The following is an 18,825-nucleotide window of genomic DNA, read 5'->3' on the forward strand; positions in this document are numbered from 1 at the left end:
ATATGGGTTAGATACAGAGTAAAGCTCCCTCTGCACTGTCACATCAAACACTCCCAGGGCAGATACAGCACGGGTTAGATACAGAACGGGTTAGATACAGAGTAAAGCTCCCTCTGCACTGTCCCATTAAACACTCCCAGGACAGGTACAACACGGGTTAGATACAGAGTAAAGCTCCCTCTACACTGTCCCATCAAACTCTCCCAGGGCAGGTACAGCATGGGTTGGATACAGAGTAAAGCTCCCTCTACACTGTCCCATCAAATACTCCCAGGACAGGTACAGCACGGGTTAGATACAGAGTAAAGCTCCCTCTACACTGTCCCCATCAAACACTCCTAGGACAGGTACAGCACGGATTAGATACAGGAGTAAAGCTCCCTCTACACTGTCCCATCAAACACTCCCAGGGCAGGTACAGCACGGGTTAGATACAGAGTAAAGCTCCCTACAATATCCCTCAGCGGCCCCTGTTGCACCAGCGTGTCTTTTATGTCGTCTCCGCTCACCCACCTTTGTGGTCTCTCTGAGATGATTAGTGGCCAACTTTGTGCCATGGCCCCATGCCCATTAAGAACTGGGTTGAGATTGTCCAAACTTAACTCTGTTAAACCAGCAGGAAGAGGACATTTTCATCCCATCAGCCCGAGCTACATCTGAACCCAGAGGTGAAATGTAACCAAGTGCACCAACTTAGCGTTCAAAATCAACAATCCTGGATCGAATGGAGAAGAAAGAAATGTCGGGTAGTGTGTTAGTTTCTTTTCTTTTATATATACATTTAGATTAGATAGAGATATATATATATAATCTTCTTTATTATGGCATAAAACAGCAGCACTTACAATTTATCTACATTTCAAAGCCCCTTCACTCATTCGACAAGTTTGGACAATACCTGTTAAATACAATATCGAGGACTCTGTGCATGTCCGATACACATACCTGCCAATCGTCACTGGAACTAAATGTGGACAGTGTTACACAGAACGCAACGTCACCTCTTAAAAAACAGGACACGGTGTCTGTGTGTGCGGAGTATGTGCATGTGTGGGGGGTTTGCGTGTGTGGGGGCTGTGCATGTGCGTCTGACAGTGTCGTTCACTAGGAAAACTGCTGATACTAGAAAACAGTAAAGTGGGTAACACACAACAGTGCGCTCACGTGCTCTCTTAAAGATACACTTGATTTATTTTAAATCTCAAAACGTCCAGAAGGCCAGCGTTTGATATTAAAAAGTACAAAATAAAATCAATTTACACCCAGACGCATTTAAACGGAGGAAGAATGTGAAACGCTGCTTATTATTTTTTTAAATAAGGAGGTATTCGGACAATGATACATACGGTTCAAGTCCAGGCCCATTCCTGTACGTTAAAGGTGTCGTTAGTTATGCAGGTAAAATGTACAACGGGTCGGGTGGAGCGGGGACGTATTGAAGTGGCTTTCACTGAGGACCTTCAGGTTTGCATGTTTCAAACATCAAGAGTTTGGAAATTGGAAAGCCTGTATTCAGTTTTCTTCCCATCACTCTAGTTGCCGTGTTGGCGGGGGGACTGGAGGGAGGCAGGAGAGTGAAAGGACCCAGACACTCTCAAGCTGATGATTGAACTGCCTTTGTGTGGTCCGGTGGGTAAAGTGATCAGCAGGACCCGGGGCTAATGCGCCTGTTGATGTGGGGAGCTGCTCTCGGTTAGTTGGCAATAGTAACTGCAGATTGGACTCAGTGCCCTGGGATGCCCTGCTCCTGATCACTATCCAGTAACAACCCCTCTCCCGCTGGCTGTGTGTGCAAGTCCGGTGTGTGGCTGCGATACCCTTTATTGTCAAATAACCTGTCTGGGCTGACACCCGACAAAGTGCCGTCACTACCGGTGGAACTGGAGCTCACCGAGAGACAGAGTGATAAACAGAGGGGGAAAAAGAAATCACCGGTTTAAAACTACAAGTTGTCCTTGTGTAAATGCAGATTAAAACTTAACAGTCAACGGGACAGGGCTGCCAATGCTGAGGGGCGAGCGGCACCGTAGATCTTCGGTCTGTTGATTCAGGGCAGCAGACCCTTTGATGGGTGCCTGGCACGGCTAGCCTGGCCAGCATGATTTCTCATCACAAACGTTTAGTCGGTTTAACAGCGGCACTCGTCCCCTGGGTGTGGGGTAAAATCCCGGAGCGGAGTCCGGTTAATTGGTAGCGCCAGTTCAGAACTGGCAGAGGATTAACCGCAGTAAACACAAGCCGTTAGGTTACTGGACAAATCCATCCCGATTGTCATTTCAACAACTGGAACGGCCATCTGTCCTGGTTGAATGCTCATTACCACAATTCGCTCTTCCCCACCTCACACCTGGTCGAGGGGGCCAGGGTTTTCCTGCAGCTATTTCTTCATAGCTTTGGAGTTTCTACTGGCTGGAACCTGCCACTGACTCTCTCCTGTCCTTTTCATCTCTCCCAACCCAAAGGATCACCAACTGCTTCCCTTTTACTGCTCCAGCCCTCACTCCCACTGATAACAGAACAGGCAGTGAAGCTGCTCGATCAGGGGTCAGGCAGCACTCAACCAGGTGGTGAACGAGGATTGTGCTCTCGATTATTGCCCTGCTGTCCTTACATGGAGAAACACAAGGCCGGCACTAACAGTGAGTGCAGACCCAGAGACTTGAGTTCAAAATCTAGGCCAACACACCTATGCAGTACTGAGGGAGTGCTGCACTGTTGGAGGGGCAATACTGAGGGAGCGTTGCACTGTCAGAGGGGCAGTACTGAGGGAGCGTTGCAGAAGGGCAGTTCTGAGGGAGTGCTGCACTGTCGGAGGGGCGGTACCGAGGGAGTGCTGCACTGTTGGAGGGGCAGCACCGAGGGAGGGCTGCACTGTCAGAGGGGCAGTACTGAGGGAGCGCTGCACTGATGGAGGGGCAGTACTGAAGGAGTGCTGCACTGTCGGAGGGGCAGTACCGAGGGAGCGCTGCACTGTCGGAGGGGCAGTACTGAGGGAGTGCTGCACTGTTGGAGGGGCAGCACCGAGGGAGGGCTGCACTGTCAGAGGGGCAGTACTGAGGGAGCGCTGCACTGATGGAGGGGCAGTACTGATGGAGCGCCGTACTGTGGGAGGGTCAGTACCGAGGGAGGGCTGCACTGTTGGAGGGGCAGTACCGAGGGAGCGCTGCACTGTCGGAGGGGCAGTACCGAGGGAGCGCTGCACTGTCGGAGGGGCAGTACCGAGGGAGCGCTGCACTGTCGGAGGGGCAGTACTGAAGGAGCGCTGCACTGTCGGAGGTATCATCTTTCAGATGGAACGTTAAACCGAGGCCCCCTCTTCTTCAGGTGGATAGAAAAGATCCCACGGCCGCTATTCGAAGAGCAGCAGGCGAATTCGCCCTGGTGTCCTGGCCAGTATTTATCCTTCAACCAACACATAAAACAGATTGTCTGGCTATTATTTCACTGCTGTTTGTAGGAGCTTGCTGTGCACAAACTGACAGCTGCGTTTCCTACATTTTGCAGTGACTACACTTCAAAAGCACTTAATTGGCTGTGAAGCGCCTTTGGGAGATCCTGAGGTTGTGAAAGACGCTATAGAAATGCAAGTTCCTTCTTTATCTTCCTCCCTTGCAGGAAACCGTGCCGCCTCGGTTTGCCAGATCTCTCCAAGCATGAGAGATACCCCTGAAACCTGCCAATGTTAGCTCACGGAGCTGAGGATCAGAATTAAACTGGGAAACAAACCTTTTGAAAATTGTGCTGAGACTCGTAAACCTGATTTAAAATCAACCCAAAGAACCCAACGAGAAGAATGAGCCAGCCAAGGAACCAGGCAGAGCGGCTGCACCTCAGCTCCAGGTCTATCGATCTGAGTCTACATCACCCGCAGCATTGGTCACAGTACAGCCGGGAATATATTTCTTATAATGGGGGTGTTATTTACAAATGGTGACAGGCCAATCGTCAAAGAAAATAACTGAGTTGAACAACCAGTTAATTTGTTTTTGCTCCTGTTGGTTGAGGGATGAATGCTGACCTGGACACCGGGGGAGACTTCCTTTGCTCTCCGGATAGTGCCATGGGTTCCTTAATGCCCACCTGAACAGGCGGACCGTTCAATGTCTTATCTGAAAAATGGCATTACAAACACTCCCAGGGCAGGTACAGCATGGGTTAGATGCAGAGTAAAGCTCCCTCTACACTGTCCCATCAAACACTCCCAGGGCAGGTACAGCACGGGTTAGATACAGAGTAAAGCTCCCTCTACACTGTCCCATCAAACACTCCCAGGGCAGGTACAGCACGGGTTAGATACAGAGTAAAGCTCCCTCTACACTGTCCCATCAAACACTCCCAGGGCAGGTACAGCACGGGTTAGATACAGAGTAAAGCTCCCTCTACACTGTCCCATCAAACACTCCCAGGGCAGGTACAGCACGGGTTAGATACAGAGTAAAACTCCAATTGGACTGTTCAAATACTCACTTTCAGGCGCTAATTGACATTCCACAGTCTATTTCAATTTCCAGGTTGGGGAGGGGGGGGGGGGGTGGTTGGGGGATAAATTTCGGCCAGGCTAACTGGGAGAAGTCTGCTTTTCTTTGGAAAATGCCATGGGCTCTTCGATGTCCACCTAAACCGGCAGGTCTAACATCACACCCGAAAGACTGCGCTCCCTCAGGATTGCACCGGGGTGTCAGTCGAGATTGCGGGCTCAAGTCCTAAGAACCAAACCCTCTCACACAGCAGTTATATTACTGGTAGGGACCCTGCCTACATTCAATTGAAATAACCCATCACCAGTGCTGGGAAGAAGAGTTTAATGGATTGAGCTTGTCAGCAATGTGGATGTGTGTGCGTCGCGAGTGTGAGAAATGGAGATGAGATGCGCATGGATCAGACTAGTTTTGTTAAAACAAAGATTTTTCTTCTCTACGTTCCAATTGCGGATTCTTGACAAAACCGTTTTATAAGCTTCCAAAATATAGCGTATAAAAAATAAACCTCCTTTCTACCACAGCATCACAGGCTTTAGAGTACCAGCTAGAATATTAACTTCTTTTTTTAAAAAAACTTTTTTTTTTTTAATAATATACGAATCAAAAATACATCTTCAGTTATCAGCAACTGGATTAAAGTGTAAATATACAAAACCGAGGACAGTGGAGGCAAGGTGTGGGGGGGGGGCGGGGGAGGAGGAAGGGGTGGAGAAGGGGTACAACACAAAAGGAAATTAAACAAAATAACAAAATCATCTCTCTTCACCCAAGGAGAAAAATGATAGTGGTTTCCAACTTTCCCTCGGACAGAAGCTGGTGTTAGGATGATGGAGGCCTAACTTCTTTCTGTCTCTCAAAGAGGAGGGTAGGGGGCGGGGAAGAAACAAGACTGTAAAATTGCAGCCTGCAATCATTGATCTCGTCCTTAATCACTGAAAATCGGGATTTAACAGGAGAAGTAGGAGAAGGAACCCTACGAGACACTTCCCTGTGCTTGTACCCGGGCTGCTCTCTACTTGTGATAAAGGTTTATCAGGCTAGTAACGCAAACTGGTTAAAATTAAATAGTTAAAGATACTGTTTCACTCTCTTGTACCGCGTCCTTTCCTGTAGCAGAAAGCCGTGCCCTGAACAAGCAGGCCAGCGATTGGAGTGGGGGTGGAGGGGGTGGGGTGGGCTCTCCTGGAGTTAGGAGATGGGCGGATCCTTCGTGTGTGACAGGTTGGCGCTCGATAGGAGGGAGAGCGGGTCGTCGTCCGTGGGGTCCGGGCTCAGGTCGCCTCCGGGTGGGAAGTACGGCGAATCTCCGAGTTCGAATAAGACGGGGAGGTCCCCTGTGTCGCTGGAGTTGGAGTCTACCAGTAGCAGAGGTGGGGCACTGTACTGGACAACTTGTTTTCCTGGACAAGAGAGGGCATAAAACACAAATTACTACATTGCGCAGTGCGCCAGAAGTGGTCAACAGATAAACAGGGAGGGATTCAGTGGCACGGTGAGACACAGCACTCGGTGCGAGGACCGCAGATGCCAGGTTCACTCCCTGATCTGAGCGAGTGGATCTCAGCTGGTCACTTTGCAACCAACCACAAAGAGTGAGGTGGACACTCCCAGCCTGATGCCCGACAGCACGGTGTGGGATACACACCAGGATTCCCACCCCGTGTCACTATCCCGACAGCTCTACAGCACGGTGCGGGATACACACCAGGATTCCCACCCCGTGTCACTATCCCGACAGCTCCACAGCACGGTGCAGGATACACACCAGGATTCCCACCCCGTGTCACTATCCCTACAGCACGGTGCGGGATACACACCAGGATTCCCACCCCGTGTCACTATCCCTACAGCTCCACAGCACGGTGCGGGATACACACTAGGATTCCCACCCCGTGTCACTATCCCGACAGCTCCACAGCACGGTGCGGGATACACACCAGGATTCCCACCCCGTGTCACTACCCCTACAGCTCCACAGCACGGTGCGGGATACACACCAGGGTTCCCACCCCGTGTCACTATCCCTACAGCTCCACAGCATGGTGCGGGATACACACCAGGATTCCCACCCCGTGTCACTATCCCTACAGCTCCACAGCATGGTGCGGGATACACACCAGGATTCCCACCCCGTGTCACTATTCCTACAGCTCCACAGCACGGTGCGGGATACACACCAGGATTCCCACCCCGTGTCACTATCCCTACAGCTCCACAGCATGGTGCGGGATACACACCAGGATTCCCACCCCGTGTCACTATCCCTACAGCTCCACAGCATGGTGCGGGATACACACCAGGATTCCCACCCCGTGTCACTATCCCGACAGCTCTACAGCACGGTGCGGGATACACACCAGGATTCCCACCCCGTGTCACTATCCCGACAGCTCCACAGCACGGTGCGGGATACACACTAGGATTCCCACCCCGTGTCACTATCCCGACAGCTCCACAGCACGGTGCGGGATACACACCAGGATTCCCACCCCGTGTCACTATCCCTACAGCTCCACAGCATGGTGCGGGATACACACCAGGATTCCCACCCCGTGTCACTATTCCTACAGCTCCACAGCACGGTGCGGGATACACACCAGGATTCAAACCCCGTGTCACTATCCCTACAGCTCCACAGCATGGTGCGGGATACACACCAGGATTCCCACCCCGTGTCACTATCCCTACAGCTCCACAGCATGGTGCGGGATACACACCAGGATTCCCACCCCGTGTCACTATCCCTACAGCTCCACAGCATGGTGCGGGATACACACCAGGATTCCCACCCCGTGTCACTATCCCTACAGCTCCACAGCATGGTGCGGGATACACACCAGGATTCCCACCCCGTGTCACTATCCCGACAGCTCTACAGCACGGTGCGGGATACACACTAGGATTCCCACCCCGTGTCACTATCCCGACAGCTCTACAGCACGGTGCGGGATACACACCAGGATTCCCATCCCGTGTCACTATCCCTACAACTCCACAGCAATGGTGCGGGATACACACCAGGATTCCCACCCCGTGTCACTATCCCTACAGCTCCACAGTACCGTGTAGGATACACACCAGGATTCCCACCCCATGTCACTATCCCTACAGCTCCATAGCAAAGAGACCAGCGTCCCCTTCCCTGATGTTCATCCCTGGAGATCATCGGAACATATGGAACAGGAGGAGGCCATTCAGCCCTTCGAGCCTGTTCCGCCATTCAATTAGATCATTGCGGATCTGTAGCTCAACCCCAATTACCCGCCTTTGTTCTGTAACCCTCGATCAGCATCGATCAATCTGTTTTTGGTGGTGCTGTTTGAGGGAGGAATATTGGCCAGGACACCGGGAGAACTCCCTGCTCTTCTTTGAATAGTGCTGTGTGATCTTGAACGCCCACCAGAACCGCGAGGCTCGGGCTTCCGAATGGACGGCACGTCTCACAAGGCAATAATGAAGTACTGGCTGAGGTTAGATGGTCAAGCCCTGGACTGTGGCCCAAACCCACAATCTGCAGTCTCAGGAGGAGAGAGAGATACCAAATGAGCCAAGCTGACAAAGTGCGTAACCGGCTGAACAGAAAGCCACCCATGATCCTTCGTTTTTTTGCTGAAATTAAAACAGAAAATACTGGGCATGCACAGCGGGACAATCGGCATCTGAAGGGGAAAGGAGGGGCTACGTCTGGGAGGGATCCTTCACCACTCGAAACGTCACCCTGGGCTTTCTGCCTCAGGTACCGACTGACCGCCTGGGCATTTGCAGCCACTTCTATTAAACGGAATGGTGCAGCACACACAGGTCTCTGCCGGTGTTTATGCCCCACACCAGCCTCCTCCCACCCCTCCTCTGCCTATTCTTCATTTCAGATCTGCAACTTGTCGCTCACTTTCATTTTTGCTGAAACAAAAGTCTCCGGAGAGCAGCAGAAGGAGGATGTACGGAAAAAGCAAAGTGAAAATATAAAACACAAAACCCAGCACTCTTGGCCTGGAGTCAGGTGTTTGTGGGTTCAAGCCCCACTCCAGGACTTTGGCACCTAATCTAGGCCAGCACTGAAGAGAGTGCTGCACCATCAGAGGTGTCGCCTTCTGGATCAGACATTAAACTTAGACTCCATCTGGTTTGGGTGGATGTAAAAGCTCCCATTGTTGTGTGCATGTATATTATGAATGAATAAAACTCAGCGTCTCTGCTCGAGAGGAGTAAAATTGGTAATCGCCACTATCAGTAGGCGAAAGATAAAGGCGGTGTTTTAATTGCCATTCAGTAAGAGTTTGTAGCTAGTTCGGTAAAAGAAAATCTTGGGCAAAGTACAAGTGCTAGATTATTTGAAGAGGAGCAGGGAGTTCCCCTGGTGATCTGGTCAGCACTGGGCCCACAACCAGCGCAATCAAGACACAGATTGACTGGTCATTCATCTCACTGTGTTCTATGGGATCTTGCTGCGTGCATTGTTTGCCCACATAACACCCGTCCAGGCTCCAGAAGTGAAACACTTCGGGACTTGCCGAGGATGAGAAAGGCGCCAGATAAATGCGAGCCTTTTCTTCTACAAAGAAACACTCGCCCAGCGCAAGAAATTCAGATTCGGAGCATTTGGGGAGACCCCTCGCCGTGTCCACGTTTAAGGAGGTTTTACGGTCCCCTTTTAAATTACCTGCATCCAAAGTGCTTGTATCTGTCTCTGAACATTTCTGTTCCTGTGAGCCCATCAGATCCTGCATCTGTAAAGGCAAGTCGTGAAGAGAACGGTCAGTAACATGCACAAAATTAATAAATTACTTGTTTTGGCAAATCCCTAAATGGTTCCCTCAAAGAAAAGCCCATCTTGGAGCTCCCTGAACACCGTGGGTAGAGGCACTGCCTGGCGTGGGTTTATTCGCTCTGTGCGGGGTTACACCGTGGGTAGTGGCACTGCCTGGCGTGGGTTTAGTCGCTCTGTGCGGAGTTACATCGTGGGTAGAGGCGCTGCCTGGCGTGGGTTTATTCGCTCTGTGCGGAGTTACACCGGGGGTAGAGGCACTGCCTGGCGTGGGTTTATTCGCTCTGTGCGGGGTTACACCGTGGGTAGTGGCACTGCCTGGCGTGGGTTTATTCGCTCTGTGCGGAGTTACACCGTGGGTAGAGGCACTGCCTGGCGTGGGTTTAGTCGCTCTGTGCGGAGTTACATCGTGGGTAGTGGCACTGCCTGGCGTGGGTTTATTCGCTCTGTGCGGAGTTACACCGTGGGTAGAGGCACTGCCTGGCGTGGGTTTAGTCGCTCTGTGCGGAGTTACATCGTGGGTAGTGGCACCGCCTGGCGTGGGTTTATTCGCTCTGTGCGGAGTTACACCGTGGGTAGAGGCACTGCCTGGCGTGGGTTTATTCGCTCTGTGCGGAGTTACACCGTGGGTAGAGGCACTGCCTGGCGTGGGTTTATTCGCTCTGTGCGGAGTTACACCGTGGGTAGAGGCACTGCCTGGCGTGGGTTTATTCGCTCTGTGTGGAGTTACACCGTGGGTAGAGGCACTGCCTGGCGTGGGTTTATTCGCTGTGCGGAGTTACACAGGGGGTAGTGGCACTGCCTGGCGTGGGTTTATTCGCTCTGTGTGGAGTTACACAGGGGGCAGTGGCACTGCCTGGCGTGGGTTTATTCGCTCTGTGCGGAGTTACACCGTGGGTAGAGGCACTGCCTGGCGTGGGTTTATTCGCTCTGTGCGGAGTTACACCGTGGGTCGTGGCACTGCCTGGCGTGGGTTTATTCGCTCTGTGCGGCGTTACACCGTGGGTAGAGGCACTGCCTGGCGTGGGTTTATTCGCTCTGTGTGGAGTTACACAGGGGGTAGTGGCACTGCCTGGCGTGGGTTTATTCGCTCTGTGTGGAGTTACACCGTGGGTAGAGGCACTGCCTGGCGTGGGTTTATTCGCTGTGTGGAGTTACACCGTGGGTCGTGGCACTGCCTGGCGTGGGTTTATTCGCTCTGTGCGGAGTTACACTGTGGGTAGAGGCACTGCCTGGCGTGGGTTTATTCGCTCTGTGCGGCGTTACACCGTGGGTAGAGGCACTGCCTGGCGTGGGTTTATTCGCTCTGTGCAGAGTTACACCGGGGGTAGAGGCACTGCCTGGCGTGGGTTTATTCGCTCTGTGCAGAGTTACACCGGGGGCAGTGGCACTGCCTGGCGTGGGTTTATTCGCTCTGTGCAGAGTTACACCGGGGGCAGTGGCACTGCCTGGCGTGGGTTTATTCGCTCTGTGCAGAGTTACACCGGGGGTAGAGGCACTGCCTGGCGTGGGTTTATTCGCTCTGTGTGGAGTTACACAGGGGGCAGTGGCACTGCCTGGCGTGGGTTTATTCGCTGTGTGGAGTTACACCGTGGGTAGAGGCACTGCCTGGCGTGGGTTTATTCGCTCTGTGCGGAGTTACACAGGGGGTAGTGGCACTGCCTGGCGTGGGTTTATTCGCTCTGTGCGGAGTTACACCGTGGGCAGAGACACTGCCTGGCGTGGGTTTATTCGCTCTGTGCGGAGTTACACCGTGGGTCGTGGCACTGCCTGGCGTGGGTTTATTCGCTCTGTGCGGAGTTACACAGTGGGTCGTGGCACTGCCTGGCGTGGGTTTATTCGCTCTGTGCGGAGTTACACCGTGGGTCGTGGCACTGCCTGGCGTGGGTTTATTCGCTCTGTGCGGAGTTACACTGTGGGTAGAGGCACTGCCTGGCGTGGGTTTATTCGCTCTGTGCGGAGTTACACCGTGGGTCGTGGCACTGCCTGGCGTGGGTTTATTCGCTCTGTGCGGGGTTACACCGTGGGTAGAGGCGCTGCCTGGCGTGGGTTTATTCGCTCTGTGCGGAGTTACACAGGGGGTAGAGGCACTGCCTGGCGTGGGTTTATTCGCTCTGTGTGGAGTTACACCGTGGGTAGAGGCACTGCCTGGCATGGGTTTATTCGCTCTGTGCGGAGTTACACAGGGGGTAGAGGCACTGCCTGGCGTGGGTTTATTCGCTCTGTGCGGAGTTACACCGGGGGTAGAGGCACTGCCTGGCGTGGGTTTATTCGCTCTGTGCGGAGTTACACCGTGGGTCGTGGCACTGCCTGGCGTGGGTTTATTCGCTCTGTGCGGAGTTACATCGTGGGTCGTGGCACTGCCTGGTGTGGGTTTATTCGCTCTGTGTGGAGTTACACAGGGGGCAGTGGCACTGCCTGGCGTGGGTTTATTCGCTCTGTGCGGAGTTACACCGTGGGTAGAGGCACTGCCTGGCGTGGGTTTATTCGCTCTGTGCGGAGTTACACCGTGGGTCGTGGCACTGCCTGGTGTGGGTTTATTCGCTCTGTGTGGAGTTACACAGGGGGCAGTGGCACTGCCTGGCGTGGGTTTATTCGCTCTGTGCGGAGTTACACCGTGGGTAGAGGCACTGCCTGGCGTGGGTTTATTCGCTCTGTGCGGAGTTACACCGTGGGTCGTGGCACTGCCTGGCGTGGGTTTATTCGCTCTGTGCGGGGTTACACCGGGGGTAGAGGCACTGCCTGACGTGGGTTTATTCGCTCTGTGTGGAGTTACACAGGGGGTAGTGGCACTGCCTGGCGTGGGTTTATTCGCTCTGTGTGGAGTTACACCGTGGGTAGAGGCACTGCCTGGCGTGGGTTTATTCGCTCTGTGCGGAGTTACATAGGGGGTAGAGGCACTGCCTGGCGTGGGTTTATTCGCTCTGTGCGGAGTTACACCGGGGGTAGGAGCAATGTTCCTGCTAAGTTGCGTGGTGGTCTGGAGGTCCCGTGCAGGCCGCTCACTGGCTTCTACTGGGAAGAAACCTCGCATGCGCGAAAATTTGAATGGGCCGTGCAGCCAGTTAAAGGGACCGCGCACTAAAACAATGAAGGGGAACATTGGGTAGGAGTGAGAGGTGGGGATGTTTAGGGAGGGATTCCAGAGCTTCGGACCTAGGCAGCTGTAGGCACAGCCACCAGTGGTAGAGTGATGAAAATTGGGGATGTGCAGGAGGCCAGAATTGGAGGTGCGCAGAGATCTCAGGAGGGTTGCAGGAGGTTTTTTAAAAATTTGTTCCTGGGATGTGGGCGTCGCTGGCAAGGCTAGCATTTATTGCCCATCCCTAATTGCCCTTGAGAAGGTGGTGGTGAGCCGCTTTCTTGAACCGCTGCAGTCCGTGTGGTGAAGGTACACCCACAGTGCTGTTAGGGAGGGAGGTCCAGGATTTTGACCCAGCGACGATGAAGGAACGGCAATATACTTCCAAGTCAGGATGGTATGTAACTTGAAGGGGAACTTGGAGGTGGTGGTGTTCCCATGCATCTGCTGTCTTTGTCGTGCTAGGTGGTAGAGGTCATGGGTTTGGGAGGTGCTGCCGAATAAGCCTTGGCGAGTTGCTGCAGTGCATCTTGTAGATGGTACACACTGTAGCCACGGTGCGCCGGTGTTGGAGGGTGAATGTGGACGGGGTGCCAATAAAGCAGGCTGCTTTGTCCTGGATGGTGTCGAGCTTCTCGAGTGTTGTTGGAGCTGCATTCATCCAGGCAAGTGGAGAGTATTCCACTACACTCCTGACTTGTGCCTTGTAGATGGTGGAAAAGCTTTGGGGAGTCAGAAAATGAGACAGTTGCCACAGAATACCCAGCCTCTGGCCTGCTCTTGTCGCCACAGTATTTATGTGGCTGGTCCAGTTAAGTTTCTGGTCAATGGTGACTCCCCCCAGGATGTTGATGGTGGGGGATTCAGTGACGGTAATGCTGTTGAATGTCAAGGGGTGGTGGTTAGACTCTCACTTGTTGGAGATAGTCATTGCCTGGCACTTGTGTGGTGTGAATGATACTTGGCACTTATCAGCCCAAGCTTGAATGTTGTCCAGGTCTTGCTGCATACGGGCATGGACTGAGGAGTTGCGAATGGAAATGAACACTTTGCAAGCATCAGTGAACATCCCCACTTCTGACCTCATGATGGAGGGAAGGTCATTGATGAAGCAGAAGATGATTGGGCCTAGGACACTGCCCTGAGGAACTCCTGCAACTCCCACAGAGATTGAGAGGACGAGGCCATTGAGCATTTTGAAAACAAGGATGGGAATTTTAAAATCAAGACATTGCTGGACTGGGGGCCAATGTAGGTCAGTGAGCACAGGGGTGATGGGTGAACAGGTTTGGTACAAAGTTTTGGACGCACTCAAGTTTACGTAAGTCACATGGTTGGAGGCTGGCCAGGAGTGCATTGGAATAGTCGAGTCTAGAGCTAACAAAGACATGGATGAGGGTTTCAGCAGCAGATGAGCTGAGGCGGGGGGAGACGGGTGATGTTACGGAGATATAAGTAGGTGGTCTTGGTGACAGAGAGGATATTACAATAATCCTCTGAAAGGTCTGGGAGAGTGCAGAGTGCCCTGGGCGGCAGAGTGTGCAACACAGTCACGCCTGCCGCTTGATGGGCTCCACAGTGGGGCCATTCATCAGTGTAGGCTTCCTTTCAAAACCTCAACAGCACATAAAGGAAACACTCAGACAGATGCCTCCATCTTGTTTAGCTTGAATTGGAGGGGTGGGGGCATACTTGTAACAGTCCCAGAAGCGAGATTAGAAATACATGAACATAAACCTCGGCAGACAAGCAGCGCAATTCTAAGCGATGTGGCCACGCAGCGACGGTCGCATCTCTCGGAGTTATAGTGAAGGACGGAACCGAATACACTGGACTCCCCCCTTACTGTGCAGCCCACTTCACTACGTCTCTCCCTCCTCATTTCAGCACCAAGCATGGACTGCACTTCTGGCTACTTACTGCCGCAAGGTTACCCTCCACATCTGGCAAGTTCAAATCAACGGCAGACAGCGAGGGGCTGAATAGCTGCAGAAAGAAGACACCAAAGTCAGTTTACAAACTTTTACATAAAAACTGTAAAAACAGCGCCCCATACTTTCCGAGTGGGTAATGGCACCAGCTGCTATAGCACAGATATACAGATCACTATCACACTACCATGGATTTATAGCTTAGGTTTAATGTAGAAAAGTGCTTCAAGGAAGACCAGGAGATACAATTTCCACTCCACGCTGGTGTAAGGAAAGGGTAAATCTGACTGATTTGAAGTCTGCTAGAGTAATACTGCTCTTGATTTTTCTTTATATTGTAGCAATGTTAGCCTTTTCTTGTTAAATAAGGAAGTAAGATTCAATTTTAAAGTAGTGACCACTGAAGTATTGAACGGAGAAAAAACAAACCTGCATTTCTATACCGCCTTTCACAACCTCAGGATGTCCCGAAGCGCTTTACAGCTATTTAAATATTTTTGAAGTGTAGTCACAGTTGTAATGTAGGAAACGCAGCGGTCATTTTACACTCAAGTCGCTGGAGTGAGACTTGAACCCACGACCCTGAGGTGAGAGGGCTACGACTGAGCCACGGGTGATACCACAGCACTGGCAGGTTTCAATAGGAGGTAATCACCTACTTAATGAGGGAGCTTAAATGAAAGACGTGGCACTGGATTCTGCTTCCTAAGTTTCAGGGTGCTGTAATCATTGGGCAAGAAAAAGGGAAAAGATCGGAGTTAATATTTTTTAAATTGGGGTTTCTGTAGAATGGGATAATTAGCTGGTGCTGAATGGCACAGAATCAAAGGCATAGTTATAATTAAAGGTTTCACATGGTGGAGCAGCAATTGTATGTAACAAGAGCAAAATTATTGATAAGATAACGAAGTAAGGGAGTTATACCAATCTCATTAGCCCAGTGGAACAAAAACTCATTAAGGAAACTAGCTCATTAACTGAAGTGATCAATAAGGGATCAGTAGAATTAAATTCTCTTTATAATGGAGTTGTAGTTGAACTTTTTATATAATCGTGCAAATGCAGAAACATGCAAATTGTCACGTAGTCAAGGTGAGAGAAATGTATATAAAAAGTGGCAGTTTGTACAGATAGTTAGGATACAAAAAAAGTTTGGTCAATCTATATGTTGAGTTCAGAACTGTAATGTGTTGTAAAGTCCCCAACTATCAGGTTCCGGCTAAGCTGCGTGGCTCTGGCTTTTCAAATGTGGAATTTCGTGCCTGCGTGAAACTTTGAATGAGGCGCACAGCCTCTTAAAGGGACCGCAACCCCCCCCCAAAAAAATAGGGGAAACATTGGTTGTAAGTACGATCTTTTAAATGCCTGCTTAAGTACTGCTGCAGTGCTACGAATGCTTGACCTCTATGTTTCAAGAACCTTATTAGTTTTGAGGAATAGGTAGAATATCTAACCATAAAGCAAAGCCATCCTCGAACACTAGGTTAGCTGGTCTGTGCTGTTTGAGGGACAAATATTGGCCAGAACACAAGGGAGAATTCACCTTCTCTTCTTCGAATAGTGCTACAGGATCTTTTACGTCCACCTGAGAGGGCAGATAGGGCCTCGGTTTAACGTCTCATCTGAAAAACGGCACCTCAGACAATGCAGCACTCCCTCGGTACTGTACTGGAGCGTTAGTTGGAATTCTGTGCTCAAATCTCTGGTACAGTAATGGCAGCTGGTAATTTTTCCAGTTGGAACGATAAAGAATTCTCCATGTTGAATCTATTGTAATAGATTTAATAGGGTCTCATCCAAAAGATGGCACCTCCAACAGTGCAGCACTCCCTCATTACCGCACAAGGAGTGTCAGCCTGGATTATGTGCTCGAGTCTCTGGAGTGGGGATTGAACCCATGACCTTAAGACTCATAGGGCAAAAGTGCTATCCACTGAGCCACGGCTGACACCTGGATTCACGGGTGGCACGTGGGCGAGGTACGGGATGGCAGCGGTGGCTTGTGGAACTCCAGCAAGGAGGTGCCTCCTCTCCCCGACCCTCCCCGCCAGTAACCTGCAACCTTCACAGATCACAACAGAAGAATCAGGAGACGATGGAAACAAACTCACATCTAAGAGTGTGCTGGATTCCATGTTGAAAGTTTGTCCCGATAGTAAGTTCTGTAGGTTATCCAAACTGGAATCAATTCTATCCAAGTGATTGTAGAGATCATTTCTACACAAGGGAAGAAAAGAAAAAGTAATTCTCTAATTTTAATTTTTTTTAAAAATACAAGACATTTTCTGTTCCCTGGTCCTTGATACGTTTACTGCATCACTCTCCTCACCTTTTCAAAAGAATTCCAGGAGAAAAATAGCCAAATGTGAAATTAATAAACAAAAGAGCTGTCCCCCTAATTTCTCATCACCTCTTCTACTTTATTGCGCAATATTCCTGTGGCTGAGGGCCTGGGAGTTTTGAGCTGCTCACCGGGCTCTAGCGAAGCTTCCTCCCTCTTTCAGGGAGCAGCCTGGTTCCTGCTGGGTAAATGGCCGCTTCCTGTGTGTCTGCACAGCCAAGATTGGGAACGCAACGGGTGGTGGGGATCAACTGCGCCCACTGTTCCACACGCAGATGTCTCAGCATGCAGCACCACCCAAAAGTGGCCAGTCCAAACTGATTTAATGAATGTGAATTTTGTATATAAAAACTTACTGAATTTATGCACGAGTTATATTTATCTAGTCAGCGTCAGGTTAAAAGTTTAAACCCCTTTAATTTCCACAAACAGGGCACCATCCACCTGGTTTTGTACTAGATAGTTCAGGTTTGCACGTGGTTGCCTGGTAATTGAGGAATGAAAATGGGACAATAAATGTTTGGTCTTCGACTTTTGTATTTAAAAAAACCCAGAAGGGGTCTGTGTGAATGTACGAGTGAGGCCGTTCCAGCCTGGTGTACCTGGAGCCACTATGCACATGTGCACCAACTTTTTCGAAAAAATGTTTTCCTTCTCTTCCCCTGTTCAGTTACATACAAAGTGTTTGGAGCTAGCCCATGCCAGTACCAGCCACTATACAGAAATAATCCTCTCAATCTCAATACAACCATTAGAGAGAAAGAGAACATGCAGAGACAGACACACAGGCAGAGACACAAGCAGGGGCAGAGGGGGAGACAGCGACAGACATACGCGGAAACAGAAACATAAAAAGAGACACACACACAAATCAAAGAATAAAAGGAATGTGATGTGATATAGAAGGCTGCAGTGTTAGTAGAGCACCGTAGAGGTAGAGGGACTCAGGTTCACTCCCCCTCCCGGGCCCTGATGAAGACTGACCCAGGTAGAAATCAGAAGGAACAGGCTATTATCCCTCTGCTGCAGATGGGGCCTGGCTTGGGCACACCAAGTGAATAGAAGAACTTCACACCCTTATATTTTACACTTTAATAGCAGCACTTGTTAACTTGTTCACAGGAGGTAGGGCAGTGCAGTGGGTGACAGTATAATAATCAGACACGGACTCTGGGTGGAGTGGGCTGAATGGCCTCTTCTTACTCTGGACTTGTTTTAATCAAAAAAGGGCAATTAATTATTTCAACTTCTAATGGACTGGTTGGTAAAGGTGCTAAAAATGTCTAAAACCCAGCTCTCTGGTTGGCTTGGTGTGTAAGTGCTGTGTTTGGGTGCTTCTTTCCTCATCTCCCACCCTCACCAAAGAGCTGGCTAGCATTAAACAGACGTGCAGACGTAAAGAGTCACTGACTGGGAGTGCAGACGGTCTCAGCTGAGGGACATCGCTGTGCCCCCCACCCCCCCGCCTGCCCCTCATCTGAAAACATCCCATCAGAGCACTGGGCTTCCTGACTCTGCCCCTTTGATCGGATATTTAAATACGAGAGATCATTGCATAAATGCATTTGGATTATCCGAAATACCAACAGAAAAAGCTGGAAATTCACAGCAGGTCCATCAGCAACCCAAGCAGCCTGGCTGACATTTCGGGTACTCTTCAGTACGCTGCGATGACCGTCTCCACTCCGTACGCCAACCAGCCCTTTCTCTCTCAGCCTTTGCCACTTTTATTTTGGATAATTCAGATTTATTTTGCCAATTTACACAACCAGGTTTTTACTCAAGTCTGCTGAGATTAAAGTTGCTGCAGGGAATGAATCAAATTCTGAAGCAGGTCTGACCAAACTTGCGGGAAAATTTAAATGAATCCAAAACAAGACAGCCGACAGACAGCACTTGGTATAAAATACCCGGACTTTACCCAGAGAGAGTAGAACCAGTCACTGCCTGGTATAAAATAGCCACAGCCAGGGGAACAGAGGCTGGCACTGGGTATCAATACCAACGTCACACCCAGAGGGCAGAGGCTGGCACTGGGCATTAATACCAACATCACACCCCAAGGGCAGAGGCTGGCACTGGGCATTAATACCAACATCATACCCCAAGGGAAGAGGCTGGCACTGGGCATTAATATCAACATCACACCCAGAGGGAAGAGGCTGGCACTGGGTATTAATATCAACATCACACCCAGAGGGAAGAGGCTGGTACTGGGCATTAAT

At 50.8% G+C, this 18,825-nt stretch overlaps 1 protein-coding gene across 8 annotated transcripts in view; it reads right to left on the bottom strand.

The window, feature by feature from the left end:
• Nucleotides 1-799: 799 nt before the first annotated feature.
• The window catches only part of hsf1 (heat shock transcription factor 1), a 105,842-nt gene continuing 87,816 nt past the window's right edge, over nt 800-18,825 (bottom strand). For all 8 annotated transcript variants that reach the window (XM_085987309.1, XM_085987307.1, XM_085987306.1 and 5 more), the window contains 4 exons: nt 16,371-16,476; nt 14,249-14,314; nt 9,142-9,208; nt 800-5,881 (listed from right to left, as the gene is read on the bottom strand). In XM_085987309.1, the coding sequence (XP_085843435.1) occupies nt 5,670-5,881; nt 9,142-9,208; nt 14,249-14,314; nt 16,371-16,476 (451 nt within the window). In that variant the 3' untranslated portion in view covers nt 800-5,669. The remainder of the gene's footprint in view (nt 5,882-9,141; nt 9,209-14,248; nt 14,315-16,370; nt 16,477-18,825) is intronic.

Source organism: Somniosus microcephalus, chromosome 5 (assembly GCF_052327205.1).
Source record: "Somniosus microcephalus isolate GS21.2 chromosome 5, FLI_Smic_1.0, whole genome shotgun sequence".
Classification (NCBI taxonomy): Eukaryota; Metazoa; Chordata; class Chondrichthyes; order Squaliformes; family Somniosidae; genus Somniosus; species Somniosus microcephalus.